Source organism: Cynocephalus volans, chromosome X (genome assembly GCF_027409185.1).
Source record: "Cynocephalus volans isolate mCynVol1 chromosome X, mCynVol1.pri, whole genome shotgun sequence".
Lineage (NCBI taxonomy): Eukaryota > Metazoa > Chordata > Mammalia > Dermoptera > Cynocephalidae > Cynocephalus > Cynocephalus volans.
Genome location: NC_084478.1, coordinates 63,422,867 through 63,444,187, shown reverse-complemented (window position 1 = coordinate 63,444,187; position 21,321 = coordinate 63,422,867). Strand labels below are relative to the sequence as shown.

At 36.1% G+C, this 21,321-nt stretch overlaps 1 protein-coding gene across 1 annotated transcript in view; it reads right to left on the bottom strand.

Annotated features, from left to right (window-relative positions):
- RP2 (RP2 activator of ARL3 GTPase) overlaps window positions 1-21,321 on the bottom strand; it is a 36,316-nt gene that overhangs the window by 6,750 nt on the left and 8,245 nt on the right. Inside the window, exons 2-3 of the mRNA XM_063084141.1 lie at window positions 17,105-17,773; window positions 12,280-12,394 (exon numbers count right to left, since the gene is read on the bottom strand). Of these exons, the coding sequence (XP_062940211.1) occupies window positions 12,280-12,394; window positions 17,105-17,773 (784 nt within the window). The remainder of the gene's footprint in view (window positions 1-12,279; window positions 12,395-17,104; window positions 17,774-21,321) is intronic.

Genomic DNA, 21,321 nt, shown 5'->3' with positions numbered 1-21,321 from the left:
TCATGAAAAATTGTGAGACTTTGAAGTAGACAAAAAAAGACTCCTGGATGTCCTATCTAGCAAACCCTTCAGAGTTATCTAATATGATCTTGGAACAAGCCACTGTCATGTCTCAATTAGATTACAGCAACAGCCAGCCTCCTAGCTGGCCTGTTTCCTTTCCCCTTAAGAGCAACCAGAGTCATAGGAGTTACATTTTTTTTTTCTTTTTTGTCGTTTTCGTGACCGGCACTCAGCCAGTGAGTGCACCGGCCATTCCTATATAGGATCTGAACCAGCGGCGGGAGCGTCACTGCGCTCCCAGCGCCGCACTCTCCCGAGTGCGCCACGGGCTCCGCCCAGGAGTTACATTTTAAAAGGACCATGACAGGGCTGGTCTGTTAGCTCAGTTGGTTAGAGCACAGAGTTAAAACACCAAGGCCAAGGGTTCAGATTCCCATACAGGCCAGCTGCCAAAAACTAGAAAAATAAAAAATAAAAAACAATAAAAGGACCATGACATCCCTCTGCTTTAAAACCTCCAAGAAAATATGATCTATATTTTTCTTATTTTTAATTGCTTTAAAAATAACTGACAGCTCGGGCCGACCCTGTGGCGCACTCGGGAGAGTGCGGCGCTGGGAGCGCGGCAGTGCTCCCGCCGCGGGTTCGGATCCTATATAGGGATGGCCGGTTCGCTCGCTGGCTGAGCGTGGTGCGGCCGGTCACAAAAAAAATAATAAATAAATAAATAACTGACAGCTCAAAGCAATCACATTAATGATGTATTAGGTGTTTACAGCATATATAATAGTAAAAAATATGACAATAATGACACAGCAATGGGACGGAAGAACTGAGAATATAATGTTATCAGGTCCTTATATTACAGATGAAGATCTATAATACTGTGGACTCAAAATTATTTTAAAATGTATGCTGTAAAACCTAAGGCAACCCTTAAATAAGTTTTAGAAAAAGGGGTATAAATAATAAGTCAATAGAAGAGATTAAATAGAATCACAAAAAATGCTCAATTAAACAGAAAAAGAGGTAACAAGAAACAAAGGACAAATGGAACAGAAATCAGCTAGCTAGATAAAGTTTGATCCAAGTATATCAGTAATGTCTTTCAATGTTGTAGTAAATTGAATTATGTCACCCCCAAACTCACTGAAGCTTGAATTGTGTCCCCCAAGGTTTATGTATTAGAAACTTGGTCCCCACTGTGACTGTGAAGAGGGTGGGAAATCCTATTGTAATTGTACAATAGGTAATTGTAAGGTGGGGCCTTGAAGAAGTGATTAGATTATAGGGCTATGCAGTGGTGAATGGATTAAAAATGGTGGCCAGGGGCGTGGTTCTGAGGGCTTTTAAAGAAGAGGAGAGAGTCTGTCTCTCTCTGCTTCCACCGTCTTGCAATGTGAGACCCCTGAGTCACTGTCAGCACCACCAGGTGGACTTTGGACTTCTCAGCCTCAGAAACTGTAAGCAATAAATTTCATCTTCTTTATAAATCACCCAGTTCAGTGTATTTTGTTATAAGCAACAAAAATGGACTAATACAAATGTGAATGGTCTAAACACAGCAGTTAAAAGAGACTGTCAGATTGGATTGAAAAGCAAAAACCAACTATATGCTATCTACAAAAAACTCACTTTAAATATACAGACTGATAGGTAAAAAGAAAAGAAATATAGGATGAAAAAGTAACCAAAGCTGGAGTAGCTATATTAATTTCAGACAAAATAAATTTCAGAACAAGGAAATTACTAAAGAGGGAGATTTCATGATGATAAATGATTCTCCAAGAAGATATAACTAAATGTGAATGCATCTAACAATAGAGCTTCAAAATACATGAGGCAATAGAATCTGAAAAGAATCTGATAGAATTTGAAAAGAGAAATAGACAAATCCACAATTATAGCTGGAGACTTCAACAAATTCCTCTCTCATTAACTTATGGAACAAGCAAGCAGAAACTCAGCAAGGATATAGATGACCTGAATAGCACTACCAACCAAAATGACCTAGTAGACATTTATAGAACATTCCACCAAGCAACAGCAGATTACATATTCTTTTCACATGCACATAGAATATTCACCAAGATAGACCATATTCTGTGCCATAGAACAAACTTTAACTAATTAAAGAGAACAGAAATCATACAACTGTGCTTTCTTGGACCATAACAGAATTAATCTAGAAAGCAATAACAGAAATATATCTGGATAATCCCCAAATGTTTGGAAATTAAACAATATACTTCTAAATAATCCACAGATCAAGTGAAAAGTCTCAAGAAAAACTAAAAAATGTTTTTAACTAAATCAGGATCAATATACTTTTAACATAAAGGGCCAGATAGGAAATATTTTAGGCTTAGTGGCCATACAGTGTCTGTCACAACTAATCAATTCTGCTGTTGTAGTTTAAAAGAAGCCAAACACAATAAATAAAAGGATGAAAGTTTAACTTAAACTGAAAAAAAAAAATGAGTGTGGCTGTGCTCCAATAAAACTTCACTTACTAAAGCAGGCAGTGAGCCATACTTTTTGCCAAACCCTGAATTAAATGAAAATGAAAATACAACATATCTAAATTTGCAGCATGTGGCTAAATCAGTGCTTAAAGAAAACTTTTTAACATTAAATACATATACAGTCAATCCTCATTATTCACAGATCTCTTAATCGCATTTTGCCTACTTGCTAAAATTCATTTGTAGTCCCCCAAATCAATATTAGCAGTGCTTTCATGGTTATTCGTATAGATGTACAGAGTGGCAAAAAATCTGAGTTACATGTTCCCAGCTGAGGCTGAACAAAGCGATGCTGTGACTTCTTGTTTTGGCTCTCATATTGTAAACAAGTGTGTTCTTTTCACAGTCCATGTAGTGCTATGTTTTCCCCATTTTAGTGCTTTTTGTTAGTGATTTTGCTGTTTAAAATGGCCCCCAAACATAGTACTGAAGTGCTGCCTAGTGTACATAAACTGAGGAAGGCTGTGCTGTGCCTCACAAGAAAATATGTGCGTTAGAGAAGCTTCGCTCAGGCGTGCGTTACAGTGCTGTTGGCTGTGAGTTCAATGTTAATGAATCAACAATTCATACTAAATAAGGTGTCTTTAAACAGAAGCACACACAAAACAAGGTTATGTACCTATCAGTTGATGAAAATGTGACTGGAGACTTGCAGGAAACCTAACCCTGTACTTCTCCTAGGAGCAGCCTCTAATTCAGTGTTCACAGGACACAGCTACCATGAATAATGAAAATCAACTGTATTAGAAAAGAAATATCTAAAATCAGTAACCTAAGCTTAAATCTTAAGAAACGAGAAAAAGAGCAAATCAAATGTAAAGCTAGTGAAAGGAAGGAAATAATAAATATTAGAGCAGAAATCAAGGAAATTTAAAAGAGAAAAATAGAATCAATGAAACAAAAAGCTGCTTCTTTGAAATTTTAATAAAATGATAAACTTCTTATGAAAAGGTGCCCAACATCACCAATCATCAGGAAAATGCAAATGAAAACCACAATGAGATATCAACTCAGACATATTAGAATGGTTATTATTAAAAAGAGAAAAGTGTTGGCGAGGATACGGCGAAAAGAACCCTTGTGCACTGTTGGTGGGAATGTTAATTGGTACAGCCATTATGGAAAACAGTATGAAAGTTCTTCAAAAAATTAAAAATGGAACTACCATATGATCCAGCAATCCCTCTTCTGGGTATATATCCATCCAAAGGAAATAAAATCACTGTCTCAAAGAGATAACTGCACTCCCACGGTTCATTACAACTTTACTCACAATAGCCAAGATATGGAATCAACCTGTGTCCACGAACGGATGAATGGATTAAGAAAATGTGGTGTATATGTATAATGGAATATTAATCAACCACAAAAAAAAGGAAATCCTGGCATTTGCGACAACATGGGTAAACATGGCTAAATGAAATAAATCAGACAGAGAAAGACAAATACTACATTATCTCACTTATATGTGGAATCTAAAAGTCAAACTCATAGGAACACAGAATAAAATGATGGTTGCCAGGGACTGGGGGAAATGGGAAGATGTTGGTACAAAGTGCATAAACTTGCAGTTATAAGATGAATAAGTTTTAGGGATCTCATGTACAGCATGGTGACTATAGTTAATTTTGTATTGTATACTTGAAATTTGCTAAGAGTAGATCTTAAAATGTTCTTACCACACACATGCACAAAACGGTAACTATGTGAGGTGATGGATGTGTTAACTAACTCAATTGTGGTAATCATTCCACAATATATGCATATATCAAATAATCACATTGTACACCTTAAAAATATATAATTTTTTTGTCAATTATACCTCAATAAAGCTGGGGAAAAAAAAAAACAACAACAACCAACCAAACAACAACAAAAAAAGATAAACCTCTATCCAGGATGATGGGAGAGTGATAGTGTCAGTGAAAGTAAAGGGGAGAGGACTCAATAAGATAGCCTGAAGAGTCTTATATATAATAAATAAATTTATAGCTAAAAACCTTCCAAAAAACAAATCTCCAGACTCAGTAATCTCACTCCTACTATTTACCCAAGTGATTTGAAAAGGTATGTACACTCAAAACCCTTTTTTATAGCAGCTTTATTTATAATTGGCAAAAACTGAAAACAATCAAGATGTCCAACAAGTGAATGGAAAAACAAACTGTGGTACATGCATACAGGGAAATACTATTCAGCAATAAAAAGGAATAAGTTATTGAGTCACCAAGCAAGACGTATGACTCACAAATGCATTTCAATAAATGAAAGAAGCCAGATCCAAAAGGCTACATATTGTATGATCCCATTTATGCAACATTCTGGAAAAGGCAAAATTACACAGGGACAGAAAATATATTGGTTGCCAGGAGTTGTGGTTGACTGACTGAAAAGGGGCCACACAAGGGAAATTTTTAGGGAGATGACACTGTTTTCTATGATAGTGAGGTGGTGGATGGGGTGGTAGACTCTGCATTTGTCAAAATCCATGCAGACTGAACTTTATTATTTGCAAATTTTAAAAAATTAACCAAAATGTCAGGGGATTCCAAGATGGAATGCAGCTTGTGACAAATCTAACTGTATTACATGTGTATGGCACAAGCTCAATGAAGGGGGTGATGGATAAAGGAGTTGACCTCAGCCACTTTGGAGTGGCTACCATAAGGCTAAAGATGAAAAGAACTGTACAATACTGCATTCTAGTTGGTAAATAAGTTTCTCACAGGGGTATGGTTAGTAATTCTAAAGCTATGTTATATGTATAGTAGGGTTGAACAAATAAGTGAATAAAGTATAGATAACAGGAGCCAGGTTTCTCACTTTCAGAGTAATAAGTCACAATAAAGCAAAAGAAGGGAGACTACAATGAACCCTGTGCTGCTGAATTAGGGTCAGATACATTTTAATATATACACAGATAGATACAGAACTAATTATAGATATGTGTGTACATATGGATTAATATTCATACAGATATTTCCTACTTCTGTCTGTTGAAAGGGCCTAGAACCAGTGTTACCCCAGAAGTAACAGACATAACTAGCTAGCATCCAGATCCTGATTTCTAACTACCATTCTAGAATAAAAGGAACCAGAACTCCTTGGGGAAATTGTTGATACTAGTACTGGGGCAAGGAAAATATAGGATGAGCCTAGAGCATCTTGTAGAGCCAGAAAGTAAGCGAGTATTCAAAAATCGAAAGGAAGAAAAAACCCAAAAACCAAAATGCAAAAATCAAAAGGATAGAGGTATGTCAAAGGGACAGAGGAGCCAACCTAAAAGAGCTCTCAGTGGCTAAAACTGGAACAATTTTATAGTATTGGATTATAACCCCCCAAATAAAATACATACCCATGAGTCAATACTGATAGAAATAAATGGAGGAAAAGGGACAAATCTTTCTTACAAAAGAATTCCAAATAATGTATGTTATATTTCTCTGTCCAGGAGGTAGAGCTTAATTCTCTTCTCCCTGAGTGTGGGCTGGTCATAGTGACTCACTTTCCAAAGAACAGGGTATGGAAAGAGAAACACAAAAACTTTGCAGTAGAGAAACCTGGCAGATACCACCTCATGTTGATATCATGTGCTCTTTGATGTGATGTGATGTGATGAGAAGGGAACTTCACCTCTTCCCCAAAACTCATAACTGTAGTCTAACTAGAGAAAACATAGACAAACCCAAATTGAGGGGCATTCTACAGAATACCTGAACAGTAGTACTGTTCAAAAGTTCAAGCTTATGAAAAACAAGGTAAGACTGAGGAACTGCCAGATTGGAGGAGGTTAAGGAGACAAGGCGACTAAAAGCAATGTGAAATCTTGGATTGAATTCTGGAGCCAAAAAAGGACATAGTTGGAAAAATTAGTAATACTTGAATAAAGTCTATAGATTAAGTTAATAACATTTTACCAATGCCAATTTTTTAGTTTTGAGAAACATACCATGGTTATGTTAACATTAGGGGAAGCTGGGTAAAGAGTATATGGAAACTCTCTGTACTATCTCTGCAATTTTTCTGTAAACCTAAAATTATTCTAATATAAAGAGTTTATTTAAAAAAAACAACAGGGGAGCTGGCCACTTAGCTCACTTGGGACAGCGTGGTGCTGATAATACCAAGGTCAAGGGTTCAGATCCCCACGCTGGCTAGCTGCCAAAAAAAAAAGAAAAAAAAGAAAAAAACCATACAAATAAAAATGACCAGTAGCTTCTTATCATATTCAGACTAGAAGCCAAAGTCTCTACAGTGGCCTACACGGCCCTACATTATCTGACTCCACCTCTACTACTTCTCAGACCTCATCTATTATGTTTGTTGAATAATTCAATCAATGACTCTCTAAAACAAAGCAACCCAAGTCTGACTAACCATCAGAGAATCACCTGGAGAACTATTAAAAAATGCAGATTCCAAGGGTACATCTCAGAGATTTCTGAATCAGTCTTTATGGAGTAGGAGTTGGAAATTTATATTTTTAAAAGCACCCTAGAACTAGTTCTGAGAATTAGGTTTAGAAGATTCTTAAGATAGAAAATAATAATTCTCTTATTAAGCAGTCATATAGCTTTATTAACTGAAAGTAAATAATTGTGACTACTTTAACTGAAGAGGAAAATTTAGAGACTCTGAGATATAAAGTGTTTAAGATAAATGTGAATTTTCAAAAGAATAAGTCTATCCTTAGCAATTTTGCCCCCCCAGGGTACATTTAGCAATGTCTGAAAACATTTTCAGTTTTTTTGGTTGCCAGAACTTGGGGGTGGGGGGTGGGGTGTTACTGGCATCTAGTGGGTAGAGGCCAGAGATGCTGCTAAACATAATGTACATGACAGCCCCTCATAACAAATAATTATCTGGCCTAAAATGTCAACAGTGTCAAGGTTGAGAAACTCTACCACAGAATGATGGATGGCCACTTTTAGATAAGGGCCCAGTCCGTCCAACAACTGCTAGAATATCTCCACTGACAGCCTGCTCACTATTCCACATGAATCAATGCACTATTGAGCAGTTTAAAATTTTCTCCAACTTTTTATTTTGAAAATTTTTACACATTATAGTTGAGTTGAATGAATACCATAAACATCCATTTGTCCTTTACCTACATCTGTGAAGTTAATATTTAGCCACATTTGCTTTATTATATGCTACACACCATCTGCACACATGCTTTTGTTTGTTTTGCTGAGTCACTTGAAAGTAGCAGACCTCAGTATGCATCTCCTACATAACCACAATATCATTATCACACCTAAGGATATTAACAATAATTCCCTATCATCTTCAAACTTCTGTAATTGTCCCAAAAATGCCTTTTATAGCTTTGTAGCTCATCCCACCCCATTCCAAGATCCAATCAAGGCTTACTCATTGCAATTAGTTGTTATGTCTCTGTAGTCTCTTTTAATCCACAACAGTTCCCCTATATTTTTTGTTTGTTTTTCATGACATTGTCTGAAGAGACCTAGCTAGTTGTCTTGTAGAATGTCTTCTGTTTTGGATTTGTCTCGTTGTTTCTTCATGGTGTCCATTTAATATATTTCCTTTCTTTCCTACAAACTAGAAGTTAAGTCTTGGCTCGATTAGATTCAGGTTAAATATTTTCGGCAAGAACACTTCAAAGACGATGTGGCAGCACATAGGCTTGACAAAGAACAGGGAGTGCACCAAGGGCAGAAGTCCTAAATGCACTTATGCAGAACCTAAGTGCTGAAAACAGCACATGCAGGATACAGCAAATAGTTTCTGCTAGATTAAATAAGAACATTAAGGTCATTTCTTATACAGCTTCACTCCATTTCCTTTGTTTCTTAAGATGTTTTCCAGAGAATGCCCCATAGCCAATTTCTTTTCATTCCTTTGACAAATGATTAAGTTGTTTTTTCTCTTGTATTTCCTTGTCTTTATAATATAAGCTGAAGCAAGTACTGACTTTGGGCTGCGCCTTGTTTCTCCCTTCTTGAGGGAGTTTTCTCGGTGCAATCCCTTTGGGCTTCTCATTGCTCTTAATATTTGGGCTCTGAGTAATCTTTGCATCTCTGTCACACAGTGAGAAGTGAGAAGATGGTATTGTGTATTTCTCATTGCATCACATCAGGAGAAACACAATGTCAGGGTGTCCATCAGTGATGCTAAGTTTAATCACTGGGTTAACACAGTGATAATCACATCTCTGCTGTAAAGGTATACTTCCCCTTTAAAGGGGTACTCTGCCCCTACTACTTCTCAGACCTCTACTAAATCAGAATACATAAATATACTATTTATTAGCAACTTTTACTCCAATAGTTTCAGCATCCACTGATAATCTTTTTCTGAAGTAATTATTACACTGGGGTTAGAAAATGGTGATTTCCAAAGTCTATGATTCTACATTTATTAGCTCACAATATTGTGAACAGCAGACAAGTGTTCCTTTACCACCCCCCACCTCACTTTTTGTTCATCATTATAGATGCATGAATTTCTGTTGTTGCTAAATCATTACCTTCATTATTCTTTTTGATGGTCAAATTGTCCCAAATTTAGCCAGTGGAAACTCCTTCAAGCTGGCTCGTGTGACCTTCTGACATGACCTCATCAGTCTTTGAGTACTTCCTATGGGCAATGGGCATCTTTGGTTTTTAAGACTTGTTTATATCATGTTTATTTGCTGAAATTCCTGTAACATTTGCTCACTGATTTTAGTTCTACTTTTTGCAGCAACAGAACATTTTACTTCTTCCATATAGAAAGTTCTGTTACATGCAGATATTGTATTTGGGTTGGAGCAATCCTATGATACTAACATCACACAAGTATATAAACCGTGAATTTACACTTACTCGTATGCTCACTTCATTCCTAATCCTCACACTATAGGATGTCCATTGTACTTATTGCTTGATTCAATTCCCAAAAGCTGCTGAGAGTTTAAAGGTTCATTTTCAAGGTTCCATCAGAATGTTTCCATGTCAAAATGGTTGCATAAAAAGGGCCAGATCATAATTTCTTGTATATATTCTGGAGTAGATTCATGTATTGGGTTAGAGCAAGTCCTTGCTACTTCTAAAGTGACCACGAAAGTATAAGAAATACTGTATTAATACTTAACAGCTGAGCTACACCCAGCATTACTTATTAAAATTATCATAAAAATCCTCCAACATTTTCACACAAGTTTTGCAATTTATTATAATTTACTTATACATAAAGAGCATATAACTGTAGATGTGCCCTCTTCCTAGGGTATCCCAATCAGCATTGCATATTACTATACACATTTGCTTAGGCCAGTCAAGAAAAGCCTGATGAGCCTTGAGCAAACAATGTTGCCACTGTGAACAGATTAAGTACTACTCTGTCCTCTAGCAGTACACCTTCAAATATAGATAGGCAGATGACAACCCTTCAGGAGGCACACAACTCCAGTTGCTCTCTTTGCAGCCAGTATCTGAAATTTATTGGTGGCATTCACCCATTGGGGAGAACAATTTTTAAATTATACATGGCAAGTTGAGAAATCAAGAAAGCCTGCCCATTTACAATAGCCACCAAAAAAATAAAATACTTAGGAATTGAGTTAACCAAGGATGTGAAAAATCTCTATAATGAGAACTACAAACCACTGCTGAGAGAAATTAGAGAGGATACAAGAAGATGGAAAGATATCTCATGCTCCTGGATTGGAAGAATCAACATAGTGATGTCCATACTACCCAAAGTGATATACAAATTCAATGCAATCCCCATCAAAATTCAAAAGACATTTTTCTCAGAAATGGAAAGAACTATCCAGACATTTATATGGAATAATAAAAGACCACGCATAGCCAAAGCAATGCTGAGCAAAAAAAATAAAGCTGGAGGCATAACACTACCTGACTTTAAACTATACTACAAAGCTATAATAACCAAAACAGTATGGTACTGGCATAAAAACAGACACATTGATCAATGGAATAGAGTAGAGAATCCAGAAATCAATCCACACACTTACTGCCATCTGATCTTTGACAAAAGCACCAAGCCTATACACTGGGGAAGAGACTGCCTCTTCAGCATATGGTGCTGGGATAACTGGATATCCATATGCAGGAGAATGAAACTAGACCCATACCTCTCACCATATACTAAAATCAACTCAAAATGGATTAAGGATTTAAATATACACCCTGAAACAATAAAACTTCTTAAAGAAAACATAGGAGAAACACTTCAGGAAATAGGACTGGACACAGACTTCATGAATACGACCCCAAAAGCACGGGCAACCAAAGGAAAAATAAACAAATGGGATTATATCAAACTAAAAAGCTTCTGCACAGCAAAAGAAACAGTTAACAGAGTTAAAAGACAACCAACAGAGTGGCAGAAAATATTTGCAAAATATACATCTGACAAAGGATTAATATCCAGAATATATAAGGAACTCAAACAACTTTACAAGAAGAAAACAAGCAACCCAATTAAAAAATGGGCAAAAGAGCTAAGTAGGCATTTCTCTAAGGAAGATATACAAATGGCCAACAGACATATGAAAAAATGCTCAACATCACTCAGCATCTGGGAAATGCAAATCAAAACCACACTGAGATACCATCTCACCCCAGTTAGGATGGCTAAAATCCAAAAGACGCTGAATGATAAATGCTGGCGAGGTTGCAGAGAAAAAGGAACTCTCATATATTGTTGGTGGGACTGCAAAATGGTGCAGCCTCTATGGAAAATGGTATGGAGGTTCCTCAAACAATTGCAGATAGATCTACCATATGACCCAGCTATCCCACTGCTGGGAATATACCCAGAGGAATGGAAATCATCAACTTGAAGGTATACCTGTTCCCCAATGTTCATTGCAGCACTCTTTACAATAGCCAAGAGTTGGAACCAGCCCAAATGTCCATCATCGGATGAGTGGATATGGAAAATGTGATACATCTACACAATGGAATACTACCTCAGCTATAAAAACGAATGAAATACTGCCATTTGCAACAACATGGATGGACCTTGAGAGAATTATATTAAGTGAAAAGAGTCAGGCACAGAAAGAGAAATACCACATGTTCTCACTTATTGGTGGGAGCTAAAAATTAATATATAAATTCACACACACACACACACACACACACACACACACACACACACACACACAAAACCGGGGGGTGGGGGGAGAAGATATAACAACCACAATTACTTGAAGTTGATACGACAAGCAAACAGAAAGGACATTGTTGGGGGGGAGGGAGGAGGGAGGGAGGTTTTGGTAAGGGGCAACAATAATCAACCACAATGTATATCGACAAAATAAAAGTTTAAAAAATAAATAAATAAATAAATTATACATGGCAAGTTAATCAATCATATTAAATACATAAAATAGTATACCACCTTAAATTTATTTCTTTTCCAGTATGATGAAAGCACACTGAAGGCAAAAAGAATCTTTTATCAAGTGCTTTCCAACTCGGTACAAAGGTACAATAAAATAATAATTAAAAATAATAAAATATATAATAATAAAGTGTGACTTTCAAGCACTAAGAACATAGAATAAGAAAAGAACCAATGCCTAATTTCTAGTTAGTTATCTAGGGCTTCTTGAGTGATATGAAATTTTTGACATTTCTGAGCAGTAATAGGAAAAAACAGAACAAATGGGAAAGAGAAGGCAATGTTAAGGGAAATGTTAAAAGCAAAAGTAAATTAAATCAGCATGTCAAGAAAATAACTACAAAAATACCAATCATCCAGAAGGTACCTTCGTTCAGAAGAGGAAGGAAGTCAGGTGCTTTTTCTCGAAAAACCCTTTGAGCATCCTCAGGTTTCATGGACACTTCCTTTGTCTGAACTAAGAAAAAGTCTTTACCAACCATCTGTGGAAAATAAAATTTCATTTAGATTTTAAAATGAATTTCTGAGACTAAAACAATATTTTCATAGTCTGGTATTTTTCTGCATAAAATATAACACAGCACATTGATTTTTGTTTTAGTTATGCCTCTAATTCAGGGTATTTGCTGCAGGAAGTTCTCACATATACTTGATTCTTTCTTCTAGATGGGTGGTTCTGATTAAGAATTAGTACTATAATGCCTACTGTTAAGATTAAGGGTCAAAGAAATGTGAATTATCCCTCAAATTTAAAACATAATTAAAAAATTTTTTTTGACGGAAACTACCAGATGGAAGTTTTAGTCTGGTGATACTGCAATCATCCAATGAGAGAATGGTTAAGTAAATTATAGTACATTAACACAATGAAATACCACAGTTTATGTTTATCATAGGGGAAAAGCTTATGTAATAATGTTAATTTTAAAAAGCATGATACAAATTTGTATAGCATAGCACAATAATGATAGATCACATTTATGGAACATTTGGTATGTGCCAGGCAGTTTTATGTACTTTACATGTACAATACATTTAACCCTCTCATGAGGTAGATACTATTATTACCCTCATTATACAGAAGAGAAAACTAAGGCACAGAGTGGTTAAGAAACTTGCCCAAGGTCATATAACTGTTAAGTAACCGAGCTGTGATTTGAACCCAATTAATCTGATTATAGACTAAATAAATTTTAAAATTATTCCTAAAAGACTATTCAAGGTACAGTACAATCATGGATGATTTTAAAACTTATTTTTATAATTCTCCATAATGAATACATATTAATTTTTAAAAATAATTATGAAAATAGTTTTTAAAAATGCAAAGTAGTTCCAACCACTTACTTTTTTTAGCAAAGCTTACTGGGTTTTTAATAATAAAAAGAAACATATGCTCAACACAGAACATTAGAAAAATAAAAAATAGAAACAAAGAAATTATCAGCCAAGGTGCTACCACTCAAAGATGCCACTGTCATACAGGTATACAGGTTGAGCATCCCTAATGCGAAAATCCAAAATCTATTTTGGATTAGGAATGTTCAACCAGTAAGTATAAATGCAAATATTCCCAAATCTGAAAAAATCCAAAATCTGAAATACTTCTGGTCCCAAGCATTTCAGATAGGGGATACTCAACCTGTACTTCCTTTTAGCCTCCCAGTTTTCTTCCCCCCCACTTTACTATTCACTGTAAAATCCATAGAACTACAAAATGGAAAAGAAAACCCTGTTCTTAATTAACTTCCTAAGAAAAACCACGACTGTTAACATTTTAGTATACACAACTTTCCAGACTTATCTACTCTTTAAAAAAAAATCAGTTACATAATATTCTACAAAATTTCACTTAATTGATTGTGAACATTTTCCAGCTATTCTACTACAAGATCAGTTTTAATGGCTGATAATATTTCACCCTACGGCTACATTATTCCGTACCATTCCATCAAATTAGATTAAACTCAAATCCTATTTCAGATTCTCTCGCTCAATGCTGCCTCAGAAAAAGGAAACATACATTATAAAACTGCGGAAAATTACATGGGTATCATTGCCAGATGATGATTATAAAGTTACTTAAAATATTGGAATCAATCCTACCTCTGTTTCTAATTTTCTAGACTGCTCATCACCTCTCATTTTATAGTCAGACAAATAAACTGACAAAATTACAATGAATAATCCAAAATACTGTTACCTAAAACAATTAATGAACTATGAAACTTTACCTATTTTAATATTCCAACTTAAATTATGAAATGCTCCCAAACAACTCAAACTACTTTTACTCTAATTTATCCTGTACATATCTGTGATGCAGATAAGAGTAAGCAAGAAATCTGATTTTTAGGTGAGAAAACCAAGGCCCAGTAACTTTTCTTGACTCCCTATGGGATGTGCTTTCTGTTTTATCCAGCCTTTCTGGACTTCCTACCCTCTCAAGTTTTATACTTCCTATCTCAAAAAAGCATATGTTTATATGTTTAATTTATAAAAACAATGTGAAACAAAATTCTGAGATATTCCTAGGGTTTAAAAAAACCAGAGTTAGCAATCACAGTCTAAACTGTCCTAAGTTATTTGTGTTAGGATATGAGAGAGACTCAAGTTTTATATTTTTATCTCAGAATTAAATAGTTTCCACACATTATTTCCCTGGGAATTTGAGCATCATTATAAGAAAAAATGTAATCTCTCTTAATCTCTTAATTTGTAATCTCTCTTAATTTGTAAGTCTTTTTGTCTTTCAGTATGTTTTGATAACCTCTTCACATGTACTTGACATTTTCTATCTTTCTTTTTTTGTTTGTTCTCCTTTCATTCCTTAATTCTGTTTTTAGAATTGGATAGGGTAACTCTAGCCAGAGTCCCTAGGCTGGAGGGCCCTTGAGTCCACATGCTTTCGGTCACATTCCTACTCCACCATGCATCATCAACTTTTCTTTACCACTGAGGCAGCATAACAGCCAGACTGCCTGGATTTGAATCATGGCTCTGCTGTTTCCCAGTTGAGTGACGTTTTGCAAGTTACTTACCCTCTCTGTGGTTCATCTGCCATATCTGTAAAATGGGGAATAATGGCATCTATTTCATAGGGCTGTTTTGAATATTAATTCATTTAAATTCCTTACAAGAGTGCCTGGCAAATAGTAAACACTATATAAGTGTTAGCTACTATTATTATTACTGTGGGACTTTTGTTTATTTTGTATTCCAGAAGGACATATAAAGAACATCACTTTTCCTGGTCATATTCCTTTCAAGGGCACACAACATTGCCATTTCACACATCAGATACCAAAGGTTAAGAACATTTGATGACTCAGGAAGAAAGACTGTTTGCTTTGACGTTTTCTTTAAACATGCTAAATATTCTTTTTTTTTTTTTTTTTTTCTTTTTTGTCCTTTTCGTGACCGGCACTCAGCCAGTGAGTGCACCGGCCAGGCCTATATAGGATCCGAACCTGCGGCGCGAGCGTCGCAGCGCTCCCAGCGTGGCACTCTACCAAGTGCGCCACGGGCCCGGCCCCGTGCTAAATATTCTTTATGGCCACTACTTATTAGGAGTTTAACTTGAATAATTACATCTTTTGAAAGTTGTATGTAGATTTTCTTTTTAAATCACCATAAAATATAATGAAAATATTTACCTTTCAGATGTTGGATTAACACGGATTAGATAGCTCTAAGTCCAGAAGCACATTTTTCTCTATCTTACTAGATTCATAGCATGCTTTTATCAGATTGGCATAATCAATAAAGAAAATATCAAAGTCTTACTATTATTATACTTTGGCTTCTGTTGTTTTGAAAACCATACCTCAAAAAAAAAGGAAAAAAAATTAATAAAAAGTAAAATTTTAAAAATAAATTTAAAAAAATCAACTATACCTCAGATTTACTTTGTAGATTTCAGACATGGGATTTCTACATTGTAGAATAAATAGCTATAGAGAGGTATTCATTTTTAGTTTTTTTTTTTTTTTCCTAAAATCATTTGACACATTTCAACTTATAAAAAATCCATTCAAAAAGAAACTTGATGAGTTTTTCATTCCCTTCTCCATTTCTGGAAGTTTGGTTTTTAAATTCAAACAGATTCTTCCTGAAGAACACCTAATTAATGGGTAGTCAGTACATCCTACTGCTGCCTCCCTACAGGAGCACCCACCAACAAAGAAACTGCTGCTTCTGGAGCCCCTAACCTCTATATCCCCATTTTTCAAGTGGAAGCTTCTACCCAAAGAACCCTTCTCTACTCACGAGCTCACCAAGAGTTGCTGCTCATAAGCCTACAACCTTTGCCATCCCACTCTTTCATACCAATCTCCCCTCTATGGCAATAAGGTAAAGGAAAATAAGGAACATAATGTGGAGGTTGCTCTCACAGTCATAACAGGGTCCAAAAACTGTATTCCTAAATGTCTTTTCCACCCCCAACCAATTAAAACTCCAAAGAAATTTCTCCACTAAATAATTATAAAAGGCCATGCTTTACTATGCAGTATTACTTTTGTAAGCTTCTGTAGAAATTGTTATAAAGAATGGAAATTCTGTGAGAGCAGAGAATTTTGTCTATGTATCTCCATCTCCAGCATATACTATATTTCATCATTTCTAAGTTGCCATCAATTATAAGATGCATTTCAGATAAGCAAAAATGTAGAAAATAAACGTGCATCCTATAATCAATGAAATATGTTAACAGGGTAACTTGCACATAATAGGTGCTTAGTAAATGCTTACTGAATTGCACTATATATGTATTTTTTAGCGCCTGGCCATGAATCATATTTTTTAAAAGTTTCTTTGGACCAGCCCCATGGCTCACTTGGGAGGGTGTGGTGCTGGTAGCGCCAACGGCGCAGGTTCGGATCCTATATAGGGATGGCCAGTGCGCTCACTGGCTGAGCATGCTGCGGACAACACCAAGCCAAGGGTTGCGATCCCCTTACAGGTAAAAAAAATTAAAAAAAAAAAAAAAAAAAAAAAGTGTCTTTGGGTAAGTATTTTGAGGCCCAAGCAACCTGCTTACAGACAAATCTATTGGGGGGTGGGGGGACAGAGAACTATAACTTGAGGGTTGCTTGTATTTCTAACAGCTAATTTGAAAAGAATGGAAGTTCTCCAGAGTGGTACGTTTCTATCTAGGTGTATGTCTACTTCTCTTCTCTTGCTCTCCTTACCTCATCAATTAGTTTCCTGGCATTCGCAATAGTGTAATCACCAGCAAATAATACCACTAAGCATGATTCATCACTGCTCTTCTGTCTCTGACCTCGGGATATTGGAACAATGCTCCTATTGGCTTCTGTGGAAATGCGGACAGCTTTGAGTTCTTCATCAGTAGTAGGTAGAGGAACATAGTCCTGAACCACAGCATCTTCTGGAAGAAGGCTCCAGTTGAGCTCTCCTGACACAGGTGTAAAGTCATGAATGTTACTCCATGTATTATTGAAGATACTTAACCCTGCATCTTTAAACTGGAAAGCTAATTCAGGGTAGTACCACTGAAAACAGCCAAACTTGATATTCGTGGAAGACTCAATGATGGGTTGAGTGGCACAGCACAAAAAGACTTCCAGCTTTCTACAATCCCTCACACGAAATTGTTGGCAGGCTAATGTGCACTTGCAATCTCTGCAATTCCGGAAAAACACACTGCCTTTCACGGGTCCCAGAAAAATTATGCAGTTAGTACAGTCATCAATGGTAATTGTAGCAGAGTGATCAAAAATATAGATGTTACAGTTCTCGCAGTCTTGAATGAGAAATTGTTGTCCTGCCACTCTCCCAGGTAAGCGACCTACTGTTTCATTCTTCAGTCCACTGAACATGTAGTCTTTCGGATCAACCTGCAGGGACAAAATGCAGGCCTTGAGTATTACTGACATTATTCAACAAACATCAGTTAAATGCCTATTGGGTGCCAGGCATAGTTCTTAGCACTAAAATAAGTTCATAATCTCACTATCTTTGCAACACAGTAAGAAAATGAACAGGACAATTTTTTTCTCCCTATAAATAAAAGGCATGAGGGGGAAAAAAGGGAGAGGAAACTGTTATAGATAAATACTCAAGGACATATCCACCAATACAATGTGTGCATCCTGTTTCAAACACACCAACTGTAAAAACACTTTTTTGAGACAACTAGGGCAATATGTGCATGTGTCTGCACATACACACACAGAGCATACTAAATGATATTAAGAAATTTTTCATTTTGTTAATGGCACTGTGGTTATACAAGGGCAAAAGGCTGTATCAATTAGAAAAAGTAAACTGTTTAAAAATTATTAGCCTAGTACATGGTAGGTATATCTATAAGAAGAAAAAATGCATCTAGAGGACTCAAACGCCCAGTTCCTTTGGCAACTACAGCTCTCATTGTAATATAAAACTTATGACCTTGGTTAATATATATACCTCCCAGGAGATGGACACACTCTCTCTTTGCTATCAAATCTTGTTTCTGGGCACACAAACCCAAAGGGCAGCCTCTGTGATATTATGGTTTGAGTATTCCTGTGAGTTACCAGGTAACCCAGGTGACATCCACATCATCATTGCTACTGTCAATAGGCAAATATACTGTCAAATAGCCTATATGGAATTTACATAACTAAAAAATTTACTAAGTTTTGTGGAGTACCAGTGTGAATAATATATTTTTTAAATGATCTTTTTAATGAAAGGGGCTATGAAATATTCAACTCATATTCCATATCTAACTATCTTAATCTCTATGTGCTATTTCAGCTTTCTGATGATTTTTCTTTTTTTTTTTTTTGGCAGCTGGCCAGTACGGGGATATGAACCCATAGACCTTGGTATTTATAAGGCTTCTCTCTAACCAACTGAGCTAACTGGCCAGCCCACACTTTATCTTTCTTTGATGCTTTGCTTTTGAAACTTCTACTTCTTTAAAAAATTCTGAAAGTGGAAATATTCCCGGATTGAAATCCCTGCGCAAATTAGTGCATGGGTTTCAGTTTCTAAATCTCAAGTGATTTCTGCAATATACTACAAAAAGTGGAAGAACCCAAAGGCACAAGAATCGCAATATATTAGTGCTTGCCTCTACAAATTTGATTCAAACATTTATTGAGCTATTCCTTTGAATTTTTCAAATTTCACATTTCCATCCTTAGATAATCTAAATGGTAGCTCACATAATCATTTAAATAGTATGCCTGGAGTCTGTCACATTAACTTTCTGGAACTTATCACTCAACCAACATTTGAACACCCAATATGAGCCAGACATTGTTTTAGGTACTAAAATGAATATGACCAGCTCTTTCCATAAAAGAAGTAAACACTCACCTAAACAGATAATTTAAAACAAACTGACCATGTAATAAGAGATTCTGAGAATATTCTGGAAACACAGAGAAAGGACACTGGGGTGGGAGGAGGGGTGGGGTGGAAGACTACCTGCACAAAGTGAGAATGAATAAGCTGGAGTTCACCAGGTAAAAGAGGTGGGAATAAAGGAACCCCCACTTCCCATGCCAGACAAAGGTAACAGAATGAACAAAGTAAAATTCTTCAGAGAGTGGGAGGAATACTGAAAGTGGCTTGGTGTTACCAGTGATACCAGAATGGTAGTAGATGAAGCTAGAGAGGTAGGCAGGAGCCATATTATAAAGCCTGGACATTATCCATGAGCAGTAGGAAGCCACAGAACAATTTAAATAAGCAAAATTTACATTTCAGGAAGATCACTCTGATAAGAATAAGGAAGTGTGGAGCATGGATCTGAGAGGCTATTGCAGTCATCCAGAAAGGTTAGAACTAGAGCAGTAGTTAGTAGGGAAGAGAAGGTTGGGATAAATTTGAGAAATATTGAGAAAATGGAATCAGCAGATTTGGTAATTCAGTGGCTGTAGGAGATAAGGCAGAAAGATGAGTCACATAGTAAAGGCTACGTAAGGATACGGCAAGAAGGCAGCCATCTGTAAGCCAGGAAGAGAGCCCTCACCAGACACTGCATCTTTTGGCACCTTGATCTTGGCTTCCCAGGCCCCAGAACTGTGAGAAATAAATTTCTGTTATGTAAGACACTAAGTCTGTGGTATTTTGTTATGGCAGCCTATCCTAGTCTGCTCAGACTGCAAAAGCTGTCTTCTTGCTGTAGCATAGGCAGGCTCTGTGTGGAGAAGGAGAGGGAGAGAGCGAGTGCAAACTAGCATGCTAGCTCTCTGGGTGAATCTTCTTATAAGGACACTAATCCTATGGGATCAATGCCCCACCCTTATGACTTCATTTCATCTCCAAACACAGCCACGTGGGGGGTTAAGGCTTCAACATATGAATTTGACAAACATCTAGTCCGTAACAGCTGCCAGTGCTAAGGAGTTAAATGTAATTTACTATTCTAAGTATTTTCTCTGGACACTCCAGATTTACTAGCTCACGGGGAGAAATTAAGCCTATAGCTAAAGATTCTATGGCTAAATAGTTCTGTAGTATAAAATTATTTGGATTATTAATGTGGTCTTCAAATGAGAAACAGGATTTATGTTGCTGTACTTTCTCAATTCCTGAAAGTTCTTCAAAACAAAAAGTAATAAACAACCTGAACCTTAGACCCGTAATAATTTTGCAAAAGTTACTAATTCTCAAAGTGCCTAAAATCACAAACATGGAATGGTCATGTTTTAAATTACTCTTTCACAAAAGCCATTTATGAAGTGAGCTTAGTTTAGGCTGTCTTTCTTAATACAGTCTTTAAAAGGTAATGGATATACAGTCGTCCCTCAGGATCTGCAGGAGATTGGTTCCAGGACCCCTCATGGATACCAAAATCTGTGGATATTCAAGTCCCTTATATAAAATGGCATAGCATTTGCACATAACCTATACACATCCTCCTGTATACTTTAAATCATCCCTAGATTACTTATAATACCTAATACAATATAAATGCTATATAAATAGTTGTTATACTGTATTTAAAAAATTTGTATTATTTTCTATTGTTGTACTGTTATTTTTGTTGGATTTTTTTTTTTCTCCAAATATTTTTGATCTCCAGTTGGTTGAATCAGAAGCGGAAACTGAGGATGAGGAGGGCCAACTATACTTTCAACTTCAAAGAAAAATTTCACAGGTTGGAATTCATCTGATATTAACTTAATGTCCTATAGTTACTAAACTAAGTTAAGCATTATTTTCCCAACAGAAAACAAAAGTGAATATCTTATTCTTTTACTGAGCAGCAATGCAAATATTTCATTAAAATTCATCTCTACAGTTAAACCTCCATAATGATAATCTGAAATAAAATAATGGATCTTGTTAATTTTAATGAAAATCCAGTCTGAGTAGAACTACAAAATAAGACTCAGGAATATAAGGAGCACTACATATGTGCCAGGCACCATTCTAAGTGCTT